This window comes from Acomys minous (assembly GCF_964271855.1).
Source record: "Acomys minous genome assembly, chromosome: 15".
Classification (NCBI taxonomy): Eukaryota; Metazoa; Chordata; class Mammalia; order Rodentia; family Muridae; genus Acomys; species Acomys minous.
In genome coordinates this window covers 55,432,864-55,460,746 of record NC_140497.1, presented here as the reverse complement: position 1 = coordinate 55,460,746, position 27,883 = coordinate 55,432,864, and the positions used below count along the sequence as shown (strand labels likewise).

The window sequence follows — 27,883 nt, the reverse complement described above, 5'->3', positions numbered from 1 at the left end:
GCCCGCCTCACCTTGTAGTTTTCACCCTTTATATATGGAATCCATTATCCCTTCAGGGATGAGATTCTGATCCCAAGCTGACTGTCTCCTTTCGCCACAGAAAATAAAGCCTACATTTTTTAATCTTCAGTATCTTATGTGAATTTACTTGGCTTCCTCCAGGAACCCAGCACATACTAAATGGAGGAAGGAAGAAGGGTGAGCTATTAGAGGCCAGGGGCAATGCTACTGAAATGTAAATCCCTGTAGATCCATGAGAAGTTTGTGCCTGGGCATGAAAATAGCCCAAGGAAACTATTGTGTTCCTTCAGCACATTCTAATTCTAGGGAGGTAGTCTTGTCTCTCAGCACAGGCTACCCAGTCACGGGGATCCCCAGTCAGAAAAGGGGCAGCTCTTCTAGTCTCCAGGCTCAGCTCTTTTTTAAAAAATTAATTTATTCATATTACATCTCAGTGGTTATCCTATCCCTTGTATCCTCCCATTCCTCCCTCCCTCCTATTTTCCTCTTACTCCCCTCCGCTATGACTGTGACTGAGGGGGATTTCCTCCCCTTTTATATGCTCATAGGGTATCAAGTCTCTTCTTGGTAGCCTGCTGTCCTTCCTCTGAGTGCCACCAGGCCTCCCCATCCAGGGGTCGTGGTCAAATATGAGGCACCAGAGTACATGTGAAAGTCATACCCCACTTTCCACTCAACTGTAGAGAATGTCCTGTCCATTGGCTAGATTTGGGTAGGGGTTTGAAGTTTACGGCCTGTATTGTCCTTGGCTGGTGCCATAGTTTGAGCGGAACCCCTGGGCCCACAGGCTCAGTTCTGAAGCTGATGAATTGCTAGTCAGAACGCCACAGGTATCTGTGTGGTGCCCACAGGCCAGCCTGGAAGCCTTGAAATAGTGAGTCAAGGACGACTGTCTGGGATGGAATGGGCAGATGAGCCACTGGAGCCCATGTTATGGGCCCTACCTGTGGCTGGTGGGAAGTAGTGGCAAGTTGTGATATTCTGTGATATCTTTTGATTTCTTTGCAACTACCTGGACCCACATGGTGGCCTTTGAATGACTGCTCTCTGTAACTTACTGTGTGAAGAGCATTGGGAGCAGAATGGGAGCTGTGTATAAAAACACCCTTATAGTCAACATCATAGTGCTTTGGTGCATTAGAAAATGGCAGGACACCAAACTCAGAATCTTAGTTCCTCTAGTGTCTCTAGAATTTCTGCACTTGTGAGATCCATTTGGAGTTAATTTCCTGCAAGTGGTAATTGGACTCTCATGTGTTAGGTAGCACTCCATAAAGTAGAATTTAGCTAAGAGTGGGCTGCCTCTACAACTCTCCAAAATATATAGTATGTTAACCAGGGTTGTTAGAGATTAGGTGCTAGAAAACATGCTCATTCACTAGGATTATCTAGACATTCAGCTCCAAATTATAACAAAGGAGACAACTTGGACAAGTCCATTCCTCATATTAAGGAACAGGAGTCTAACAAGCTGCTCAATGGAGCATTACATCATCACAACCAACACTAACGCCTGGTGTGCCATTACTGCCCAGTTTTCTTCTTGAGAAAAGCATAGTTGTGTCATATGGTCATGAAGATGCCACATGACAAGTATTTGGAAAGAAAAACACTGTTGTCTTGAGGCTTAGCCTGATCAAGCAAGACTTTCCCGTGTGTGGAGAAGGAGCGTAGCTCCTTCTAAACCCCAGGAAGATGCTTGGCAGATCCAGTAAAAGCCTGGGGCCTAGGCCTCGGCAGCTTTCACTAGAGCCTGAGGTACAGAAAAAGAGAGAGCTCCTTCTCCAAAACCATGAATATGCTAGGGAGAATTGCCAGGGCGTTTTGGGAGGGGTTGCTTCTGTTCCTGAGACCCCCAGTTCTTACCACCACATGGGGCTGTGGTTATCAATCCCAAGGCCACTGTGGGCTAGGTCACTAATGTTGTTAAGATCCCGTTACCCTTATGCAGCATGCTTGATTACCTTCCTTCTGTGTTTATTTCATTGTATGATTGTTTCTGCTGTCTTCACAGAAGTGCCCCATTCCCTTCCATTTTTGCCTGGAAATAGTATACCAGATGTCATTCTTCTTAATCAGCTTGCTTGGCATGAGACCTGTCTTGTGCAAGACCTCCCCACACCAGCTTTCATCTTTTCTTCCTTCTGTTTTTCCTGTCTTTCTCATCCCATGACACCTATGGAACCTGTTAGTGAATAAAGGACACTTGTGTACTTAAGAAATAGTCCTGGGGATATCTTTTTTATTTGTTTAACTAAAGATTTTATTCATATATTTAGTATTTAAGTTAGAATATATTGTGTAATGAATCTGGTTTATTTTACACATTGCCCATGCTTTCCTATAGCATCTACTATATAGTCCCAATTTCTACCCCTGATTTGACATTCTGCTTCTATAATATAGTAAATGACTCTGTGTTTTAATTCCTGTTTTTAGATGTTCTCTCTCCATTTTTAAATAGTCTGTGCTTTTTAAAAATTTGTGTCCATCCATTATAAAAATATTTTTAATTAATTTACTTAGATTACATCTCAATTATTATCCTATCACTTGTATCCTCTTGTTCCTTCCTCCCTCCCGCTTTCACTCTATTCCCCTCCCCTAGATCTATGACCAAGGGGGACCTCCTCCCCCTCTATATGGTCATAGGCTATTAAGTCTCATCTTGGTAGCCTGCTTATTCTTTCTTTGGCACCAGGCCTCTCCACCAAGGGAAAGTGGTCAAGTATGGGGCACTAGAGTCCAAGTCAAAGTCAGTCCCTGCTCTCCACATAACTGTGGAGAATGTCCTGTCCATTGGGTAGATCAGAGTAGGGGTTCAATGTTTACTTCTTGTATTGTCCTTGGTTAGTGCAGTAGTTTGAGCAGACCGCCCCTGGGCGCGATGTTTTTCTTGTAGGTTTCTAGGACCCTCTGGATCCTTCTATTTCCCCATTCTCCTATATTTCTCTTACCTAGAATCCCAGTAGGATGTCCTCACATCTATCCCATTCTCCTGGTAAGTGAAGACTTTCATGGGCCATGCCTTTTGGGCTAGTGTCCAATTATAAGTGAGTATATACCATGTGAGTCTTTCTGCTTCTGGGTTAACTCACTTAGTATGATCATTTCTAGTTCAATCCATTTGTCCACAGATTTCGAGATTTCCTTGTTTTTAATAGCTGAGTAGTATTCCATAGTGTAAATGTACCCTAGTTTCTTTATCCAGTCTTCAACTGAGGGACATTTAGGCTGTTTCCAGGTTCTGGCTATTATGAATAAGGCTGCTATGAACATGGTTGAGCAAATTTTCTTGTTGTGTGCTGGAGCATCTTCTGGGTATATTCCAAGGAGTGGAATAGCTGAGTCTTGAGGAAGCCCTATTCCCAGTTTTCTGAGAAAGTGCCAGATAGATTTCCAAAGCGGTTTTACAAGTTTGCATTCCCACCAGCAATGAGGGAGTGTTCCTCTCTCTCCACATCCTCGCCAACATGTGGTGTCACTTGAATTTTTGATCTTAGCCATTCTGATGGGTGTAAGAGGGAATCTCAGAGTCGTTGCTACAGGACTTTCCAATGGTGAGAAGCCAAAAAATGTCTCCTCGAGATATTGTGTATGAAGTGGCACATACATACAAGGGACCCTATGTCTTCATAGATGAACATGAAGTGCTTTTGGAGACTGAAAGAACTTTGACTGAAATAAAAATTTTCAGGCTAGGGCCTTATCTGACCCGAGGGCAAAAGGGTGTGCTAGGAAGGCTGTGCTGTCCTAGTCATGTGATCCTTGTTCATCCAGTAGGGGATGTGCTACTGTCATGTGACCCGGTGGGTGACTCTAGTTTAGGAGAGATTCTGGGAAGGCCTAACAACCATATGCACTAATAGAAGGAAGCTGTGAGGGACACCAGCAGCCATACCAGGGTGAATGTGAGGCCTACTGTGCTCATGTCATGGGTAGCAGGCCAATTGAGCTACAGATACTGGAATGGAATGTGAAACAGACTGTTGTTCCCTCTGTGTGGTGACCTGGGTAATGTCTCTTGGCCGCTAAACTTCTCTGATTGTGGATTCCTTAGGGAGAGTGAGGCTTTGCAGCCAAGGGTGTGGGACACTGTTGAGCTCATAACATCACTATCCAGTGTGCACACCCACATTGCTTTTGATGTGTGGGGGGAAAATGAAGGTCTGGTTTCTAGATGGTCTGACCATTGCTTTCTGCTTTTAGGTTTTTCTTACAAGTTTTACAAAGAGGTTAGAAACTGTTAGAAAAGAGGTGATGGCTCATCCTTCAGCAACACATGACTGGAATCTGAGGGCTGGAGGCATGGCTGAGTGGGTAAGAGGACTTGATCGTCTTTCAGAGGACCAGAGTTCAGTTCCTAGGACCTATATCATGTGGCTCTCAACTGCCTGTATCTCCACCTCCAGGGGACACACACACACACACAATCACACACACACACACACACACACACACACACACACACATCCCATAGCCAAAGAGACATGAGCATATATAAGGCTGGACAAGGCAATCCAATTGGACGAAAAGAGTTCCATGAACAGTCGAAAGTCAGAAGCACCCCTACCTCCACTCTTAGGACTTCCACAAAAAACCCAAGCCAAGCAACCACAGCAGGTACACAGAGGGCCTAGTGCAGACCCATGCTGGTTCCATGATTGTTGTTTCAGTCCCACCATCCCACCCACTTCCCTCTTCTCCCCCTGCCCTTCTGCTCAGAGAAGGGGAAACCGCCTTACCAGCCTGCCCTGACACACCATGTTTCATCAGGCTAGTGCCACCTCTTCCACTGAGGACAGACATCATGACCTTGCTAGGGGACAGGAATCCAGAGGCAAGAAACAGTCCATGTTAGAGACACCCCAGCTTTAACTGGTAGGGGACCCACAGAAAGACCAAGCAGCCCACCAGCTTCATACGATTCATCACTCAGGATGAAATTTTTCTAGTTCCTTGCATTTTCCTGTGAATTTCTTTATCCTATTTTTTGTAAGAGCTGAGCAATACAGCATCATTTAACCATCCCATGTTTTCTTCATCCACTCTTCTATTGAGGGTCATCTAGGCTGTTCCCAGTTTCTGCCTGATATGACTAAAGGTTTTATTAATATAGTCGTGCAAATGTCCTTGTGGTAGGATGGAGCATCTTTTGGGTCTATGCCCAGGAATGGTAAAGCTGGGTCTTGAGATCTTGATTCCCAAGTATCTGAGGAACCACCGTATTAATTTTCATAGTGGCTGTAAAGTGTGCTCTCAGAAGAAAAATGAACATGTGATCTCGTTCTTCCACGTCTTTGCCAGTATGAGTTGTCACTTACTGTGTTGCTCTTAGCTGTTCTGACAGGTCGATGATGGAATTTCAATATAGCATTGATTTGTGTTTCTTTGAAGGCTAAGGATATTGAACATTTTAAAAATATTTCTTGGACATTGATGTCTAATTTATTAAGTTCCTTTTGTACTTTGTATATTAGCCCTCTGTTGGACGTGGATTTCATAAAAATCTTTTCCCATTGTGTAGGCTGCCATTTTGTCTATTGCTGGTGTTCTTTGCATTTCAGTCTCCTGAGGTCTCATTCATTTGTTGATCTTAATGCCTGCATGATTGGTGTTCTGTTCTGGAAGCTTCTCCTGTGTAGTGTGTTCACGGTGCTTCCTGTTTTCTCTTCTGTCATGCTCTGTGCATCTGGTTTTATGTTGAGCTCTGTGATCCACTTGGAATTGAGTTTTCTGCAGGATGATAAATAATTTTCTGTTTCTTTTCTTCTCAATCCATATATCAAGTTAGACCAGTACAGTTAGTTGAAGATCATTAGTGTGGGGGTCTTCAGTTTGATTCCATTGATTGGTATGTCTCTTTTTATGAGATGTTTTGGCTATGTTTCTGTTGTACAGCTTGAAATCAGGGGTGGTGATACCTCCAAAAATTCTGTTACTGTTCAGGATTGTTTTTTGTTATTCCACACACAATTGAGTATTGTCCTTTCAAGGTCTGAGAAGAATTGTGTTGAAAATTTCATGTTAATTGTACTGAATCTGTAGATTGCTTTTAGCAGGACTGCAATTTTGACTGCAGTTCTATCCATGCAGGAACCCAGGAGATCTTTCTATCTTTTGATGTCGTCTTCAGTTTCATTCACTAAAGAATCTAATGAAAATTCTCTAACAGTACAGTCATTCAAGTCTTTCACTTGCTTGCTTAGGGCTACCCCAAAATATTTTATATTAATTGTGGCTGTTGTGAGTTGTATTTTTAAAATATTTTTCTCAGCCCATTTTTCATTTGTATATAGGAGAGCTACTGCTATTTTGTTTTGATGTAATTCTGTCTCTAGTCATTTTGCAGCAGATATTTATCAACTCTCAGAGTTCTCTGGAATAACTTTTGGGATCTCTCATATGTACTAAGATACATCATCTGTAATTCATGGTACTTTGACCACTTCCTTTCCATTTTATATTCCCATCACTTATTTCTGTTGTCATACCGCCCTCGCTGGAACTTCACATATTTTATTGAATATATATGGACAGACAGGACAAGTTTTGCTGCTGTGAAAATATAAATTTCCTGTATGTTCATAGACATAGTTAACATCCTTGGTGTGGAGTTTTTCTTCTGCCATTTTCTGTAGGACTGGATTTGTAGATAAATACTGTTGAAATTTGACCTTATTTTGAAATCTTATATTCTCCATCTCTCATGATTGAAACCTATGTCCTTACCTATGAGAAAGATAAAGGAGAAGAGAGACATTCCTGAGCCCAAGCCAGTTTTCTCTCTGTATAAGACCTATAATAACTTATAACCAACTCCCGATGAAAATAAGCATCTGTAGACCAAGAGAACAAACAGAACCCCACTTAACTTCCTTAGAGGAAATGGGTTGTCATTCTCTTAAGGTTTCTTTAGGCTGATTTAGGGCAACCCCCAAAATTGGGGAAAATGGCTAAGAAGGCTAGGGATAGCATTTGTGGTCCATTTTCTAAATGTTGAGAACTCCAGGCTTAATAGGAGGCCTGTGTGGGGCAGTCTGAAATGCTGGACCAATTGGGATCAGAAGCTTTCTACAAGGCTGTCCCAGCTGCTGTTCTGTTCTGATGGGTAACAGCAACTGAGGCACTTGAGGCTGGAACATGGAGGATGCAGGATGTCAGCATTCAGCATGCTGAAGGGAAAGAATCCTGTCAGGTCTGATCTAGTGTCAGTGTCCAGTTTTTTGTTTTTTGTTTTGTTCTAAAAACATAATTTCTCACAAGCATTTTACAGTTGTAATATCAAAATTGTATGAGGTGTGTGGGATGCACAAAACAATTAAGGTGGATTCTCATTCAGCATCTGACAAGACAGCGTAAGCAAGTCCTCAATAGTTCTTGCCTCGCAAATATGTCTGTCAGATATATTGGGCCAGAAGGCTGAAGATAACACTCCAACATTATAGAGTGTTCGGGGACTGTTCAGCAGTAGACTGTCTCAGTCATTTTTTTCATTTTGGAAGCTGCTGACCTGCACTTCCATTTCACTCAGGTATTTAAGTTTTATTCCTTCTCAAGTCTCTCATGGAGTTGAAGACCAAATAGTTTAGTCTTACAATTAAGCTTAGTTGGTTGGGAATTAATATGTTTTTAGATCAAGTTAGATGTTTTAAGTTAATAGAGATGAGATATGATAGATACTGATTTTCATTCAGAAATTAAGACCCAACAACATAGGAAAATGTTTACTTCAAGTTTGCCAAATACAAATAACCAAACCACTATGAATGTAACATTTTTATAATTCCTGATTGTTTCATGGTTCTTCCTGCTGAATGTAGTTTATTATCTTCATGTACAATAATGCATGTTAAAAAGAAACATAATGAAAAATGAAAAAAAAAAAACCCAAAGGAGGATGAAATTTTCAGGCAAGTAGATGGAACTAGAAATGATCATCCTGAGTGAGGAAACCTAGACCCTGAAAAACACCATGGTATATACTCACTTATAAACAGATATTAGCCACATTGTATAGGGTAACCACACTACAATACATAGATATAAAGAAGCTAAATAACAAGGAGAGAATACTTAATTCTAATTCAGAAGAGCAAATAGACTATATATTGGAAGCCATTGAAGAAACAGAAGAGGACAGGAGCCTACCATAGAGGTCCTCTGAAAGACTCCACCCAGCGGGAGATGCAAGCAGATGCTGAGACTCAGAGCCAGGGTGGAGCACAGGGTGTTTCATGGAAGAGTAGGGACATAGAAGGACCTGGAGGGGACAGGAGCCCCACAAGGAGACCAATGGACCCAACAAGTCCAGGTGGAGGAGGGGGTGCTTCAGAGACTGCACCAACCAAGATCATGCATAGTTGAGGAGCTAGACCCTCTGCTCAGTTCCCCCGTGGATCCCATAATATGGGGAGTAGGAGCTATTTCTGACAAGGACTTTGGTGCCTACTTTTTGTTCACTTCCCCCTGGCAGAGTGCCTTCGCCAAGGCACAGAGGAAGAAGATACAGTCAGTCCCGATGAGACTTGATAGGCTGAGGTCAGATGAAAGGGGAGGAGATCTTCCCCTTTCTGAAGACATGGGGAGAATGAGAGGGGACAAGGGGGAGGAAGAGAGGTTTGGAACAGGAAGTGAAAAAGAATGAGGCTTCAAATATTAAGTGAACAAAGTAAAAATTAAAAACATAATAATCATATGAATCAATATAGCAGTTACCCCCAGCCCACTATTACATAAATAAGTGACACAGAAATGAGTCTTTTGAATGTAAGCATGCATGTTCCGTGTCTGGTGCTTAGAATAGTCAGAAGACAGTCTCAGAACTTCTGAACACAGACTAATTGATAGTTGTGTGCCCGCATTTAAGTACTGGCAATTGAACTCATCTTCTCTAGGATACCAGAAAATATTCTTAGTTCTTGGCCCATGTCTTCTGTCCTGTCCTGTCCTGTTATATTTTTAATGGCATACATATATATTGCTTACATTTTCACCTGTCCATCACAAGCTGTTTGAATATGCATTCCCTTTTGTAAGATCTTATTAATCTTACAGGATAAACTGTGACAATTCACACTTCTGAGAAACAATGAAGAACTGGAGAAAATACATGTTTTTTTCTAAAGAATTGCAGTGAGACCTTCAGTGCTTTTGTCTATCTTGTTTGTTTCTTTGGTTGGTTGATTGTTTGGGTGTTTTTGACGGGTGGGGAGTGAGCATAGGTTTTAACGTATGCCTCAGGTTGTCCTTGTGAATGCATTCCATAGGCCAGGCTGGCCTCCAACTCAATGAAATTCATCTGCCTCTGTCTCCAGAGTGCTGGGGTTGAGTGCGTGCACCAATAAACCCCGCATGCCTTTGTTTTTGTTTGCTTTGTTTTGATTTTTTTCAGTTAGTAATTGGCCATATAATTTCTCTGATGTCTTCTCATTATGATTGGCTTTGTTTTGTTTGTTTTTTCTTTTTCAATATCTATATATCTATTAATAGGCATTTCTATTTCAAGGCTATATCCTCGAAATGACATGGGTGAACCTCTTCAGTTTTGTCCTAAAATGACTTCATGATTACATAGAACTTGGGTGGCATGAATGAGTTTGCAAAGCACATGAATTAAATAAGTTTACTGTCAATAAAGTATATATTGACAGTGTTGTCTGTTTTAAGCTATCTGTTGTACACATCTATTGAATATTTTAGGATGTGGTGACCTATGACGATGTTTGCATAAACTTCACTCCGGAGGAATGGGCTTTGTTGACTCCTTCCCAGAAGAGTCTCTACAAAGAAGTGATGCAGGAGACCTACAGTAACCTTACTGCTATAGGTAAGACTGAATTTTATTGCACTTTTTAAAATATGGGGGAAAGTTTTTCTGGGTTATTGATGCTATTCTGTAATTTCTATTGTGAAAGAAGCAGAATGTGGTAGAGATATAAGGCATAACTCTAAGGTTCACTGAGGATAGTAACTTACATTTTGAGTACTTGTCAATAATATTTATTTCCTGGTAATATATTTTAGGTTATAAATGGGAAGACCACAATATTGAAGAATATTTTCAAAATTCTCATATACACGGAAGGTGAGTTTCATGTGCCAGCTGCTACAGATGTACCTTTGAAGACATTTGAATGTATCCTGGAAGTTTCAGGAAACACAACAGTGTAAATAAGCAGAGCTTTAAGTACATTCATCAATGTACTTATATACAATGTACAATGATTAGTAAATTATACAGTACAATATACCTCAATGTCAAGTAGCTTATCCATGTTTACAAGGTATTTCCTTAAGAAACAAGACAAGGAAGCAATGCTTTAACAGCTATCACCACTTTAATCTTCACCACTTGAAACTTACTCTGTAGAACTGCCAATTCTTTTGTTTGTTTGTTTGCTTGTTTGTTTGTTTTTTTTGAGACAGGGTTTCTCTGTGTAGTCTTGGCTGTCCTGGACTCACTTTGTAGACCAGGCTGGCCTCGAACTCACAGAGATCCACCTGCCTCTGCCTTGCGAGTGCTGGGATTAAAGGTGTGTGCCATCATGCCCGTCAAATTGCCAATTCTTTTAGTTTTATGCCCCAGGTATTGCAATAAACACAAATATAGATTAGATAATAAATATATGTACAAAACTTTCCAATAAACAAATAGTGTGTAGTAAGTCCTATGTTACTCATATACTTGGAGTGACTTACTAAAGTTTAATGAGCAGTTTATGAGAGTCAAGAATATTACTGTGGAGAAACCTTAATCTTTCTAGTACATGTCTATGTTGAACATAAAGATAAACTGTATTAGTGCAGTGTGGATAGCATTTATTTGGTACTCTTGCTTTCATACATATACTATAGGTGACATTAGATACAAGCCGTGAGAGCAGAAGGGATAGGGAAAGAAGCACAGGACCTCTCTTTCTCCCAGAATGATTAGAAGGTAGGATTGAATCTCCTTTTGAGAGTCTTTGTGAATGTTATATAAATGTTTGTAATTAATTGAGTTTCCAACTTCATTGGGAATACATTCACCAGCCACCAAGGGAAAGCCCTATTACTAGAAAGAATATGGAAATTCTTTTATTTATCTTGGTTCACTTTGCAAATGTAGTGTGAGTTAGGACATTACAGGAAAATGTATTGAATGCAGTCACTGTGGTAAAGCCCTGAGTTCTAACAGGTCTCTTCAAAGATGTGAAAACTCATCTAGAAAAGGGATGTATAAATGTGAACTTCATACTAAAGGCTCTAATGTTCATAGATATTTTCAAACACAGTAAAGAACTAAAAATGAGGAGGTAGCCTATGAATAAAACAGCAGGAGACAAAACCTTAAGATCTGATTCCTTTCTTTAATTAGACCAAATTGTAAAATTAAGTCATGTACATTAAAAAAAAAAACCTCATCTCTATCATCAATGTGGTAAAAAGTATATACTTGCTATTTACTTTTACAGGAATGAAATAAGTCATATTGGAGAAACACCTTATGAATATACTCAGTGTGATCAAGCCTTTGTACATAACACTAGTCTTCAAAATTATGAAAGCATTCCTACTGGAGAAAAACTGTATGAATGTAATCGATGTGGTAAATCCTTTGTATGGAATAGTATTCTTAAAAATCATGAAAGACAGCATACTGGAGAAAACCCCTATGAATGTATTCAGTGTAGTACAGATCTCAGTCATCTTCAAAGGCAAGAAAAAATTCATACTGCAGAGAAACCCTATGAATGTAGTCAATGCGGTAAAGTCTTCCCATGTCTCAGTCATCTTCAAAGGCATGAAAGAGTTCATACTGGAGAGAAACCCTATGAATGTACTCAATGTGGTAAAGCCTTTTCTCGTCTCAGTCATCTTAAAAGGCATGAAAGAATCCATAATGGAGAGAAACCTTATAAATGTACTCAATGTGGTAAAGCCTTTGCATATCACAATTGCCTTCAAAAGCATGAAAGAACTCATACTGGAGAGAAACCCTATGAATGTAGTCAATGCGGTAAAGCCTTCCCATGTCTCAGTCATCTTCAAAGGCATGAAAGAGTTCATACTGGAGAGAAACCCTATGAATGTACTCAATGTGGTAAAGCCTTTTCTCGTCTCAGTCATCTTAAAAGGCATGAAAGAATCCATAATGGAGAGAAACCTTATAAATGTACTCAATGTGGTAAAGCCTTTGCATATCACAATTGCCTTCAAAAGCATGAAAGAACTCATACTGGAGAGAAACCCTATGGATGTAGTCAATGTGGCAAAACCTTTGCCTATCTGACTAGTCTTCAAAATCATGAAAGAATTCATAGTGGAGAGAAACCCTATGAATGTAATCAGTGTGGTAAAGTCTTTGCACGTCTCAGTCGTCTTCAGATGCATGAAAGAATTCATAGTGGAGAGAAACTCTATGAATGTAATCGATGTGGTCAAGCCTTTGCACATCACAACAGTCTTCAATATCATGAAAGAACACACACTGGAGAGAAACCCTATGAGTGTAGTCAATGTGGTAAAGCCTTTGTATGTCATAGTACTCTTAAAATTCATGAAAGAATTCATACTGGAGAGAAACCCTATGAATGTAGTGAATGTGGTAAAGTCTTTGTAAGTTACAGTACTCTTAAAAGTCATGAAAGAATTCATACTGGAGAGAAACCCTATGAATGTATTGAATGTGGTAAAGCCTTTGCACATCACATTCAACTTGATAGGCATGTAAGAAGTCATACAGGAGAGAAACCCAGTGAAAAAAAATAAATGTGCTAAAGCTTTTTCACACCACAGAAACCTTCAAACGCATGAAAGAATTCATAGTGAAGAAAAACCGTATGAAAATTGTTAATGCAGTAAAGCTTTTACATCACAATAGTCTTGAAAATCACAAAAATTCATACTGGAGAGAAACCCTATGAATATCAATGTGGTACAGCCATATTTTACACTACTCTTCAAGGGCATGAAATATTTCATGAATGTATTGAACCTGGTAAAGCCTTTGAGGGTCACATTCTTCTTCAAAAGCACGAAAGAATTCATATCGGAGAGAACCACTATGAATGTAATCGATGTGGTAAAGCATTTTCACAAGAAGGTCATCTCTAAAAACATGAAAAAATATATGCTCAAGAGAATGTTTATGAGGCTTATGCACTGCCTACTGTTGCTAAGGTTCTTGCTATAGGTAGTTTATTGTATGTACATGTAATGTTATAAATGTATATGTAAAATTTTAAAAATTAAAAAAGAATGTAATCAATTTGTGATAAATTTATCAGAAAACACATAGGGAAGAAAGTTTATGAATGTAGTGAATGTGGTAAAACATTTGCACAGATCAATTATCACCAGCCTCATACCATGAAATCTAATAATGTTATCCAAACTTTCTCAGAATGATTTATATCCTACCGTTTAATATTAGCACCTCCTGGGGTGTTTTCCTCTTTTTTTTTTCTTTTTTTAAAGAATATTACTCCCTAAAGTGTGTTCTTTCTACATCTTTCCAAGGTCAAGAACATTCATCTGATTAACCAGGTTAATTCATTTAGGAATTTAGCTCAGTGGGATATGGGCTTACAACAAATGTGTGAAAACCCAAGTTTGAATCCACACAACACATGTCCACAGCACACATTGTAGTGTATATATCCCTTCCTAGTTCTCCATAGGTATATAGAGAAGTGTGAGAGGTGAAAGGGCTTGGAAACTGAAAGCCATCCACTCAGGATTACATAACAAAGGATAACAGATAAAAACCAGTGTCATACATGGTAAATGATAAATCATAAAATGTTTTATTGTGGGCCCTTATCTGCAGGCCCTTCCTATAAGCTTCAGTAAGCTTCATGGTCAGACATAGGTGAGCTGTATCCCATGATGGCAAACCAACCCACCAGGCCCAAAGGTGTTAAAAGGCTAGTTCCTTGCAAGGACCAAAGCACAGACCCTCACCCACACAAAATGTGTCGAAAGCTGGCTCTTGGAAGAAAAACATATCAAAGGTGCCCTGGAGACAAGCCCGAGAAAGTGTCCTGGGAGTGGCTCCTGCAATTCAATTACCCTAGGTTTAAAAACCCAGATCAGGGCCTAGAGAGATGGGTCAATGGTTAAGAGCATCTACCAGAGGTCCTGAGTTCAATTCCCTGCAACCACATGGTTCACAAACATCTATAATCTCTGATGCACTCTTCTGGGATGCAGACATACGTGCAGATAGAACACTCATATACATAAAATAAATAAAATCATTAAAAAACATATGGAATAGGGGTGCAGATATTTCCCATTTTTCCGTCCATAACTCTGAGTTTTTTTTTTTTGTATCATTAAGCTTAGTGAATTAAAACCTAGCTCTTTGACTCTCGATTGTCTTTATTTTTTACCAAGTGTGGTAGGTTATCTGGCTTTTCACAAATCAGAGGCTCCCTTCTCCTGCTGGAATGGGCACAGATTGCCATTGTCTCAAACCTGACTGAACATGGCTGCCCTGGGCTCCCTCCATGCCCAGAAGGCCACCTTCATGACCAGTTCTCAAGACAAAGCCTTCTTCAGCTAGTCTCCAGAAGGCTGAAGAAAACTCTGTGACCATATTCTCAGCCCAACCTCCTGAAAAAAAGGAACCCACATTTTCTGACACCAAACACACATTGACGCATACATTCCAAAACTTACATGGGGGGGGGTCACATCTAAGTTTGATTTCTTTACTGTAATAAAGAACATAAGCAAAACAACTTGAGGCTGAAAGGAATTTTTTTGGCTTATACTTTGGGACCATGGTCCATCACTGTGGGAAGCCAATGCTGAAACTCAAGCAGAAGATAAATTTTGGATGCAGGAATTGATGCAGACACTATGGAGGAATGCTGCTTACTGGCTTGCTCTGAAGACTCATGCTTACGGACTGTTCTTATACCTCCCAGAACTGCCTGCTCATGGGTGGCATTCCCACATGAGCACATCAAACCCTATTCAAGAAACTGCATAGACCTTCCCTACAGGCCAATATATACATTTCCTCACCTGAGGGTTTCTCTTCCCAGAGAAGTCTAGCATTTATTATGTTGACAAAAACCTAGTGATCACTGCTGACCCCTGCTTACAAGAAAACCATACATTCCATTCAGTCCTTTACACCTTATTCTGAAGATGTTATGTTAATGATATATGGTAACACAGTTCAAAATTTAAAAATACAACAGTGTTTTAGAAATTAAAAGGTTCAGTGTCTCTTTAAAATATCTCCCAACGTGCACTCTGACAATATCGAAAAGATACTAGATCAGGAAGTGAGGATTAAGAAGAAAGAAAAATCTGAGGACCTTGGGTGTATACTTGGCAGAACATCTTGTTTAAGCATGGTCTCAGCAATTCGTGTGATGATTCTGCTGGGGTAGAGAGCAGGAGAGCAATGCCTATGGACAGACAGCCCTTATGAGTGGTTCTGGACAGTTCCCCTTTTATATTTACAAAAGCCACCGCCTTCTAGCTAAGGCTTAGAGTGCCTGTGTCTATCTTTGGTTGTCCAATTCAGGATATATGGCTTAACCTGTCATTTCGTGAATTTCATTATTCATTACATGTCTTAGGTTGACTTGTACCTGAATGGATCTTACCTCTCTTTGACTGCTAGCCAAAGAGATTATGGCAGACACACCCAAAAGGAATATGTGGCTGGAAATATTCAAATCAGGGCTTAAATTAATAAATTAGAGAACAATTCAAGAATCAATAAAACGTAAGAGGTGGTTCTTTCAGAAAATCAACAAAATAGACAAACCGTTAGGCAAACTAACTAAAAGCCAGAGAGAGAATATTCAAATAAAATCAGAAGTGAAAAGGGAGACATAATGAACCACACTGAGGTAATCCAAGGAATCATTAGGTCTTACTTCAAAAGAACTCTGGTGCCCTTGATTTGATCACTGCCTTGTAGTGGAAAGGTCAAATTGGAACACAGGGGAAGGGGAACAGGCTATCCAGATGAAACCTGATAGGCTGTGGTCAGACAGTGGAGGAGATGGACCTCACCGGTCAGAGGTACATGGAGAATGGAAAACGGAGAGTGGGAACAAGAAGATAATAAGGGGATTATAATCAGGATGTAATGTGAATCAATTATAATAAGAAAAATTAAAAACAATACCTTCTGTTGTTTTAGTTGCATCAAATTTAAGTGGTTCAGAAAATTCTAAGTTTAAATTCTTGATGTATTATGTCTAAGGAAACATTAGTGCTCTTCCATACTCCATAAAAGTGATTCTTAACTGAATTCCAATTATATCTACTCTCATTATACACTTTAGAAGTAATGCAAATCCAATCATAGTCTGCATGACAATTTAAATGAGCTCTAACTTTTACTCCTAGGTCTTCATCTCCTAGAAATTGTATCATCTTATACAGTGCATCTAGTTTATTCTCTAATTTAACGTCTATATCTTCTTGAGTTCCAAGTGCCACCATGACATTTTTAGGCAATTGATTCACAAAAGAGGCAGTTTGCACTTCTTAAGGCAAATCAGTTATAGTGGTGGTAGTTGTAGCTATAAGATTAATCAAAGCAGAAATCCCAGCAACAATTAATCCCGTTGTTCTCCGAGGTCTACTTAAAGCATCTCATTGCTCTTCCAAACTTGTAAACGCATTTCACTATACCAAAATCCTGAAACATTTAACTGGAATCATGACAAAGGAGGGGTGCTGAAATACCATAACTTGAGTGCCAGTAGGTACCTCAGAAACCCAAGTAGTAATTGTACAATTAACACAGCTTACATTAAAGTATTTATCAACAAAAGCAATTGAGAAATTCCCCCATAGCAAAACATAAGGTGGGTTGACACATGCTCTAACAATTCACAATATAGGACATCCAGGACTCTATGGCAGTCCTTTCTTTGGCCTCCTATCTGGCCCATGGCCACAGCAAGTTTCCATAGGTACATCTGAGGATGTCCTGAATCTGACCACCCCAGTTCAGCAGATAGTGTTTTCCCCCATTATCCATATTTGTCTGAGGTTAATCTTCAGCACTCCCTATTTGATTACCTGATAGAAGTGTGTTGCTTTTAGTCACATTATATTGTAATGATTTGTCCCCTAGACAGCTTTTCCATAATGAAATTTGGATGCTGTATCATGTCTTTGGCAAAAATTTTTGCTAAGAATTCTTTTCCTCAATGAAAATACCTTTGGGAAGTAGTAGTTCTGCATTGGTGTGAATTCCTCCACATCCAAGGAGACTATAATTATGTACCCCAACACAACCAGATGGAGAAGTGTATTTTGCAAAACAGATGGGTAACCCTCTTCCAAAGTCTGAGCAATTAAATCCTGATGGTTGCTGTGTATTTACCATTCTAGGGGAGGTCTTGCCAACACACTCATCATTCGCCGGGACCTTGATATCTCGTCCTTCCCAAAGTCAGGATGTGAAAGTGGAGGATCTGGAATGTAGGTCCAGGACAGCTCTCCATCACCTGACACATCACCCCCATTATCCACACCATTATATTCAACTTCAGCAAAATGCACCAACCTTTCCGCTAACCATCCAGCATTCTCAGCATTCTGTGGAAAAACACAAACGTGCCCTCATCCCCATATTAACACTGATTGGGGCCTTGCCATTCTCCTGTAAGAGGATCTTTCCAATTCACCTGAGCATAGGTATTCTGAGTGAGTCTTAGGATGCCGTAACCCTTCTGCAGCTGAGTGACCAAGGGCATAACCATATTTTTAATAAAATGCACCATAGAGGGCATATTTTTAAAAATAAAATAAAGTCAAATTTTAACAGTGTTAGCAATTTAGTGTCTTTAAAATCAATGTCAAGTGTATTATTTATAAGTTACAAAGTTTGGCTGCCAGCAAGAACGTTTCAGGTAGAGGTGCAGCTTCAATATCTCATTAAAAACATTGCTTTAAATCTTATCTTTATAAATCCAGTAGAACAGGAAGTTAAATAAAAAAATTATTGCCATTTAAAGTACCTATGGAGAACTGTTTCTTTCATTTGACTTATGTCATTTGTTGTTCAGAATGACTTTAACCTTAAATTACAAGGTTAAGTTAACATTTTGTTACAGTTGTTACAGATTTTTAACCATATCCAATAACCAATAATTTATAACTAAGATACACACACACACACACACACACACACACACACACACACACACTCACATATCTCCAAGATATATAGAACTCAGTAAGTTTAAACCCAGTCAGAAACAAATGTGTAGTAAAACAGACGAAACCTTTATTTTTTCTAGGTGTATTTTCAAGGGAGGAGCATCTTGCTGCATGCCTGGTTAGCATATTACAGTTCTCATTAATTTAATTTTTCTACTATAACTAAATGGATCTTACCCCTAAAGGCAGGACTTGTGTTAGACAATAGAGAAACTAGGGCTGAGTTTGGCATCCTGCCCAGGATGTTCCTACACACAAGCCCTTGTTGTAAATGCTTTGAGCACATGCATCCTCCATAGTGAAGTTGTGCAGAGCCCATTGCCAAGAAGTGCAAGGAGTGACTGTGGCTGAAAGGGACCCTAGCAGTGGCTTCCTCTGGTCACTGCTTAAGCCCCAGAAAGACCCACCACATTAGCTCTCATCACTCAGCCACCTAGTCTTCCCTCTTGTGGGTAGTGACCTTGTACCCACTGTGTTGAGGCTTTTGGCCTTACAGAGCTCATAGCACGTCATTCAAGTGGCCCTGGGCTTTTTGCCAGTTTGATCTAGGCAGGAACCATCCAGATGTAAGGGCCTGGGTGTTCCATCAGTTTTTGTTGTCTTTTTTTTTTTTTTTTGAGAATCTTAGAATTGAGTTAGAACTAATGGCCAGCATGGAAAGTTTGGCATTTTTCTCAGAATAAAAAACAGAGAACAAAATTTAAACAAATTTATAGACATAGAAACAAAAATTGATATGATTGCCATAAAGCAGACCAACAGTCAAATGGGTAAGACAAAACAAAGTCTGGAGCCTTTGGCAATATACGGCTGAACAGATTCCAGGGAGAATTACAAGGAACTATGTGGTGACTATCAAACGCTTCTTGTGCTAACTGATCTGTGACCTGCATTTACACAGGCTGGGGCAGCAGAGCAGAAGGCTTAGTTTGACTTTTTCTGAGCATTGAGGCATCCTTCATAACCTCGGCTTAACTTTTCTCTCTCATGTTGGGGGGGGGGGCCTAAACTATCTCTAACTAAGGCCACAAACTCAAATAGTTACAGGAAGCTTCTCAGATCTAAAAGCATCATAATGATCCTGTAACTTCCCTCCTACTTCGCCCAAGTTTTTGAGTTCACTGTTTCTTCTTCAGAGAACCCTGGGGAAACACTTTCTATAAACTCTTAACAATTTAAGAACCTGTTGTGGACTTACCTTTGTTCTCCTGCCTGGATCATATTTTTAAGCAGATGTACAAACAGCAAGCAACTATTACCTTGGGACATTTTTACTCCCGAAAGATAATCACTACACCCTTTTTACCTGAGCACCACATGACCAGCTAGAAAAATAAGTTTTATATTACAAGTTGCATTTTTCTTTTCTTTTTAAGGAAATGTGTTTTTACTATTTTATGTGTATGGTTGTTTTGCCTGTATTTATGTCTGTCTACCACGTTTTCGCCTGGTAATGGGAGAAGCGGGGAAAAGGTATCAAATTCTTCTGAGACTGGAGTAACATATAGTTTTGACCCACCGTATATGTCCTGGGAATGGGTCCTGCGTGCTTTGGAAGAGTCTTCAGTGCTGTTAACTGCTGAGCTATTTCTTCATCCTATTTTTTCTAATCTGGACAATGTTTCCTGTCCAAGACAGCCTAGGTCACTAGGGGATCGAACTCCTGTTCATAATTAAAGAGTGGAATTCTCCATCACGTAAGAGATTTAGTCTCATTCAGGTACTAATTGCCCAACAAGTTATCCAGTATGTGGTTATAAGGCAAGTCTTGAAACTATATACACACACAATAAAAAATAAAAACCTTGGTGTGAGGTAATCATATATTTGTGCATACTTATACAGACATATGTATATACAAAAATGACAAAGAAGAAGGTGTTAGCTGAAAAATTGGAAATGAGTGGAGTGGTGGCAAGAAAGGAGGAAAGATATAGGATTATAATGTAATTTAAATGATTCTATTAATTGAGGCTTAGCTGAGTGGGCTCTTATCCTTAAGATGTCATTCCTCTGCTTATAATGAAGAGCCAGTGCCTTCTCCTTAATGGCACTAACGTCCTTGTTTGAGCAGGTGACTGGCCACTAGTGCTCCCTGAGTTCTGAGACTAAAAGCATGAGCCACTTTAACCAGCTTGTCCATCCTTTTCTGATATTAATGTTATTGATACTGTTTCTCTGATGTATACTCAATGTCATTGATCTATTTATTTATAAATGTACATTTGTTAGTAGTCACTTCACTTGTAGTGGCCTGTTCTATTCAGTGGGCCCGTAAGTGACAGGGTTTATTTAGAGGCTCTATCCTGTGTTCCAGATATTTTGTGACCTGGGGTTTGCCGCTTCTCTCCTTGGAGCAGTATCACTACCACAGTCCTCCCTCATTTCCTGTTCTTCAGATTCACCGAGGCAATAAGATTGTGAGCTCTAACCGCAGATAATTAGGGAAACACCAGTCACCACATATCTTAGGATAAAAACAAAATATAGTTCCTGTCTTGGTGTCTTGATTGGGTTTCTTCTGCTGTGAAGAGATACCGTGACCATGGCAACTCTTCAGAGGAAATCATTTCATGGGAGTTTACTTCACTATCATCATGGAGGGAAGCTTGCTGGCAGATGGGCAGACATGGTACTGGATTAGAAGCCTAGAGTTCTACATCTGGGTCTGCAGTATGAGACAGTGAGCCAGTAGGAAGCCCACCCATCTGTGACACACTTCCTCCAGCAAGGCCACACCTACAATAGTGCCACTGTCCATGGGTCTGTGGGACTCATTCACACCAACAGAGTGAGTTCTGCTTTCATGAGCATATCCTCCTGAATAAGAGAAAAGTTTGTCTTGTCCAGACAATTGTTTGTAACAATTCCTCGATTAGTCTGAGGTTTTACAGTTCAGAGAAACATATATCACCTGAGGAACCACCTAAGATGGCCTCCCAGGTTAAATGTTTCCCACCAGCATCTAACTTCTTGCCTTGTGTTCTGGAAGTCTCTGGGACAGCAAGAGAAACCTGTGGGATAGAAGTCTCTGGTCATCCCCGTGACAGCTGATTCAAGGAAATTACAAGAACACTCTGTGCACAGACTAAGGTAAGAAATGCTGCAGAGAACAGAGAAGTGTTCTTTTGGTGGTTTGATTATCTTGGGGGTTGAGTAATATTTTTGACATGAAAGTTGTATGCAGGAAAACTCCATAAGAAGGCACTAAGCACAAAATAAACTAAGATGGGAAAATAATGGAGGTAGAAAATGATAAAAAGTAAAAGAGAGATAGAAAATTTAGAGAAAGAAACGTAGAAAAGGAAACATTTCCACCTAACAGGAAACCAACTCCTCTAGCTGTGCTACAGTCTCCCTTAATACAACCTGCTATATTTTGGCTAATGAGAGACTGAACAATATGCGGCCTTCAAACATCTGTTGAATGCCTATCTATTCCCTGTGAGCATGGCATCATCCCTTGTTTTCTCCCCATCCAGTTGCCTGAGAGAACCTGGGACTCCTTGCTTCAGGTCTGATGGACAAATGAAGTCTCCTGGTGTGGTTAAGATCCTAAGCAGTACTGCTGTTCTGAGTAAAACAGTTGCAAAAACCTATTGCGGTTTTAATGAAGATGAACTAATTTAATTTGTTTTAAAGTGTTTTAAGTTCTGGACCACATATAGGGCCACAGATCCTCTGGATTCTGCCCACAGAATATTCAACTGGAATGTAATGGGGCCAAGCAACCTCTTCTACCTGGGGACTGAGAAGAGAAAACACATAGATAAAAATATCTGGCTTCCACGGGTACAGTTCATATGAAAGACACATTGACTCAACTGTTTCTATTTAAGACCATGGAATGCTCTTCTCTGTTTCTTTTCTATTTTAGGCCCACTTTCCTAGGCCATAAGCATCATCTCCTCCTATATCTGTGCCATACTAACTAAAGACCCCCATTTTTTTGTAAAGAAATAGGAGTAACTGCACTTTAACCTGTGAGATGTGTGGATCCTACAGAGACCTGTAATTGATGGGGCATGGGATCAGCTTCCTAGAAAGCAGAGGCAACCTTGAGCAGAGAGGAACAATGTGGTTTGCTCCCATCTTGGATGGTGACCTCATCACAATGGAGGCAGCCAAATGATGTGGCTACTTTCTTTAATAACAGTTTCGTTAAAAAACAAAAAAAGAAATGCCATGTAAATTTTAGTTATCATGGCATAAAACAAATTGGAGGCATCCACAACTTTCCATAGCCACTGAGCCCTTATGGGATTGCCACATTTATTCAATTTATACCAAGGAGGTTAGCAACAGAGTTCCATGGTGTGTGTTAGTTTCACTTTTTATTGGACATTTTCCTGTATGCAATATACTTACTGTCTCCAGAGAAGACTGAAGAATTTTCTTAACCATGTGCCTCCAACACTAGGTATATACTAAAGGCATCTGGTTCTTTAAAAAAAAATTAGCCTTCGAAGTTATGTCCCTTGTAAATTTGCATCAGCATAGAGCCAGGCTTGGGAAAGCACAAGCCACACAAAGACCAATGGAAAATTATACTGTATACTAGAGAATATGTTGCCAATGGGCAGCTATGACAGTTATGTGTTAGATTTGCAGGCTATGCTCAGTCCTGATGTGTAGCGCCAGCTTTCCACTTGAAATCTACTAGACTTTTTCTTTAAGGAATCATCCACTCCATGTTTGCTGTCCACAAATGCGATGCCATGCAATAGAAAAAAAAAAGATTTTTTTTCATTTCCTACTCTCCTCACATCAAGAGGACAGTAAATAAAACAGTAACCATACTCTATCTCTGGCCTCCAGACATATGGATACACATGTTATACAAATATGGATGTAGACATTCATAAAAACATGCATTCACATCGCACACACAGAAACAAAGAGGAGGAAGAGGTGATAAGATGAAACTTACACAGTCCTTACATACGCAACAGTACCAGACTCATCACAGCAATACTCCCATGATCTTGGTTCCAATTTCTGCTTTGTTTTCTATTACTGTGATAAATATCATAACCAAAATCAACTGGAAAGTGATTGCTAGACTTACACTTCACTATTACACTCTGTAGGCTTCTAACTTTTTCAATCTTACTTTTTTTGGGGGGGGGTTCTTTAAGCCTTATATCTCCCTTCCAACCCAACTATCCTAGATAGGAGAGAGAAGAGGTTAATAGAAACAGGAGGTGAGGACTTTCTTATACTCAATTCCTGGGAGCAATTCCACTGGAGTAGTTGGCAGGACCCATTAAACAGCAAACCAGCAAATCAGCAGTAGCCTGAACCCGGAGCAGCAGCCAGAATCCATGGCAGTAGCCAGAACCTCAAAGAGTTCTCTGGAGCAGTTCTCTCTAGGAGCATCTCGAAGTGGAGCGATGAACAGCCAAAACCTAGGAAAGAATCCCGAGACCAAAAGGCTCAGCCTCTTATTTTGGGCATTCTCTCTCTCCCTCCCTCCGCCCCCCTCTCTCTCTCAGAGTGCGTACTAAGATGTTTTTGAGCTGGCAAAGACCAAGCCCGGACAAGTGGTGGTTCCTCTACAAGTGGATAAAAACATCACCTGTTGTCTCATCAGTCTGTCCCCCATCACACACTTGGGACCAAAACAAAAACACTCCAGCCATGGAGAGAAACCAAGGTAAGAACTAAAGCAAGGTCTGAATGTGGAAGCGGGAAGAGAAGCAGAGACCACGGAGGGATGCTTCTTACTTCCTAAGTCCCCAGACTCTCATTCAGCTACCTTTCTTTCCAAAAAAAATTATCTTTCTATTGTCATTTTGTGTGTTCCTATGTATTCATGTGTGCCTGGTGTGTGTGTGTATGCCTGGCATGTGTGTGCGTGCGTGTGTGTGCTTGTGCATGTGCACGTGAACAAAGGTTAAAACTGAGGATACAAATTAATGGCATGTATTTCCCTGGAGCTATTGTGACATGTTGTTCTTTTTTCTTTGTTAAATATTTAATCGCACAAAAAATAACAGGGAGGAGACAGCGGTGAATGGATTTCCAAGGGTGTGGCCAACTGTACGGCGAAGAAACTGCTGCGGGCAGCTGTATTCTTTGGGCAGAGCCCCAGACCTGAATCTTTTTATCCCAGACTCTAGCTTGAAGTTGATGATAGTTTAAGAACACATGTTAGGGGACACAGACAACTGATACTCTGCAGGCCTAGACTGCCCTGATTCCCTGGGGTTGACAGCTGGGTTATGTTAGTGGTGTTATAGTATTGTTTTTCTCAAATACTTAAGTTAGAAATCAACTCATCCTTTGTGTGTGTGTGTGTGTGTGTGTGTGTGTGTGTGTGTGTGTGTGCGCGCGCGCGCGCGCGGGCATGTGCGCATGTGTGTGTGTGCACATATATATTTGGGGGATGTGTATATGTACAGGTATATGTGCACATGTGTGTGCATGTGTATGGAGGCCAGAAGTCAACCTCAGGTTTAATTTCTCAGCAACCATCCATCTTGTTTCTTGAGACAGTCTCTCTTGCTAGAAGCTGAAACTCTCTCACTAGCCAGGGAACCACAGAGATCCACCCACCCCTGCCTCTCTGGTGCGGAGATTACAAAGGCACACAGCTGTTTGCAGTTTTTGACGAGGGCACAAGGGAATAATCTCAAGCCTGTATGTTTAAGCCTGTATGCTTGCAAGACATGTGCTGCACCAGTTGAATTACATCTCTAGCCCCTTACCTTACTTTCTAACCATACATGTTCGCATGGCAATCAACCCTCACACGCTTGCGAGGCGTGTGCCTCCATTTGCAATGACTCAAGCAATTGGTGTGCACTCTAAAGCCCTTGTACAGCCAGCACAGGACTCAAATAGGGCAGAAAGGGACAGCTTACTAAGTCTACATTGCTAAAGCCAGTCTGAACAAACTATTTCAATAGATGGTTTGGGTGTGGCAGACTTTGATTGTCTACTCTCAGAGCTCTACTCTGGCCGCCATATAAGTTTAGCCAGTCTTCTAATGATGGGGAGGAAGGGGTCCTGGGCTGGATGGCAGATTCCGTGGCATGTGGTTTTAAGCTGCCTGATTTAGGTGGTAGGGTCTCCGAAAGAGCAGTGTGTGCTGGAACTCAGTAGGCGTTGTCTCCACCCCATCAAGTACTTTTCTTATCCCTCCCAGAACTGCCACCCCACATTGTCATTATGCAGGATGAGAAGAGTCCTCTCTCATCAGTAGTTATCAATCAAGAAATTGCCCCTAACACATTTTTCTAAAATCCAATCTTAGGGATGCATTTTATCAACTTAGGTTTTCTTTTCCCAGATGATTAGCTTAAATGAAGTTGACAAAAAGCTAACTACTGGAGGCTGGAGAGATGGCTCAGAGGCTAACAGCATTGCCTGTTCTTCCAAAGGTTGTGAGTTCAATTCCCAGCAACCACATGGTGGCTCACAACCATCTATAATGAGGTCTGATGCCCTCTTCTGGCATGCAGGCACAACACTGTATACATAATAAATACATCTTTTAAAAAATCTAACTACCATAAGACTCAACGAGCACATACTATACACATGGATAGGTAAGGTTTTGCAAGCTGGCATTTTCTTTTTAGTGCTTTTATGCTGATCAAATACCACTAAATGTACATTGAAATTTATTGTAACAAATAGATGCTTTGGTAATGAATTATTGCCACAAAATGTTCTTAATACAAAGACAATGATGAGGATTTTATTTCCTAAAATTTTATCTTATAAGCATATGAATTTGTCAGTTTGTGAAAGCTATTTTTTATTTCCTTTTCACAGTGAAAATTACTGGAGATGCAGTGATCATGTGTTCTATCATCCACAAGGCATGTAAGATTGCAGCATGCGTAATAAATGCGCTGTTATAATAAGTTATTTTGAAAGCTAACTATGTAAATATTAAACAAATGTAACATTGATTGCAGGAGGGCTGGAATAATATTTTCTCACCTTCAAATTATGAACCAAGATCATATATTTGAAATGGGGGGTGGATTCTGAGGCCTTCATAAACAGACAAGGAAAACTTGAGACACTCAACCAGGAGAGTAACCAGGAGAGACTGCTTTAAATGAAGTGGCAGCAGTTTTCACCAAGCACTGGAGCCATCGGGTAACAAAATGTGAAATTGCAGAGGGAATGCTCAAATGGGTTTATGATAGACTCTATAAAATGATGCCTGAAGAGTGTTTCTCACCCACGAGGCTCATAACGTCCTGCTTCCGTGAAACTTCACTTTTAGAATTCTATGGAAAACACCTTCTTTACTCTTGCCTAAACCTCCATTGATTGTAATCTTAACCAGTCATTAGAAAGATACTGTATCTTCCTGTTCTCCCACAAACCATTCTGGACACTTAAGATGACCAGGTAGTTATTGGTGTCCAAGTTACAAAACCATACGTCAATTAGACTCAACTTCTAAAAGAGAACAATGCTGTTTTCTGCTTGACTGGACTTCTGGAATTCAGATGACTGAGACTGATATCCCCCCTCCAAAAACCCAAATGATCTTAACCAACAGGAAGTAGATGGCTTCCCTTTTCCCTACTAACCTTCTTTCTCTCTGAACTAAGGTCAGGGGATTGGAAGGGAGGTAGAGGCTCTTAAGAAGTCTAAATTAAGTAGCATTTTTTAAAACTGTAAGACTAAAACTGGTGTCCGTGAATGACTTAGGCATAATGGGATACTTAGTTTCTAATCTGTAGAGGAAAATACAGGTTTTGAAGGTATGACAATGTTCTTTCATGATGTCAGCAAAATGGTGACAAATGCCTCACAGTTTTCTCCTGTTATGTTCCCAGAGGGATTTTCTATTTTTGTTTTATCTTCCTGTATACTATTTTTTTTAAAGGTTGGAAGGATGACTGAACATTTGGAGAAATTACGAGTGGATATCGAGAGGTCTAAGAAACAAAAAGTGGATGAAATTGGAAAAATGGACGTGTCTCTCAATTGTCTCATTTTAGAAAGAATTACAGAGTGTGCAATGAAAGAGATTGCAGGCAGAGGTTGGAGCTCTTGGAAAACAAAAAGTGCCGGAGAAAGGAGATAGTTCAGGCTTAGTTTCTGGCAGCAGGAGTTTCCTTCAGGATGGAAGAGGGAAGCACATTGTCATCTCCCCCTTTCTGCTCCATGCACTTTTGCTGCCATGGACGCAAGCCCCTGTATGTGGCATTGGGCTGAGAGAGCAGCATGCTTTCAGGTTAGTCTTGAGCCAAGTGTGCTGCCAGATGAGTTGCCTGGGGCTATATAGATAACAACATCCTTCCCAGTAATTGTGCAGCATATGCCTGCTAATGATGGTGGTCATGATGGTGCTGAGATGACATGGCATCCAAACGGAATGTTAGACTTACAGTGTTTTAAAATGTCTATTGATTTTGAGGAATGCATTCCCCATTCAATAAGCAGGTATTAAGTAACTAGACTACACAGAATAAAATTGTTCCCCAAGATTGGAAGGGAGTGGTGTCAGCTGTGTTAGAAGCTGGTCAGCAATTACAATAGTCATTGTGGTGGCAGGACAAAGCCACAGATATAAAACAATGGTTATAGACAGGGGATAAATGTTATTATTTATTATTAACTTGGTGAAGGGGGTTATGCTGACTTACAAGAACAAATATGATCCAAATATATGGTAATAGGACAACATTATGTAGCA

At 40.2% G+C, this 27,883-nt stretch overlaps 1 protein-coding gene across 1 annotated transcript in view; it reads left to right on the top strand.

Moving 5' to 3' along the window:
• LOC311585457 (uncharacterized protein) overlaps positions 1-27,883 on the top strand; it is a 101,260-nt gene that overhangs the window by 9,234 nt on the left and 64,143 nt on the right. The window contains exons 2-5 of the mRNA XM_084760674.1: positions 9,724-9,850; positions 10,048-10,108; positions 11,478-13,324; positions 13,579-13,816. Coding sequence (XP_084616800.1) covers positions 9,724-9,850; positions 10,048-10,108; positions 11,478-12,774 — 1,485 coding nt within the window. The 3' untranslated portion in view covers positions 12,775-13,324; positions 13,579-13,816. The remainder of the gene's footprint in view (positions 1-9,723; positions 9,851-10,047; positions 10,109-11,477; positions 13,325-13,578; positions 13,817-27,883) is intronic.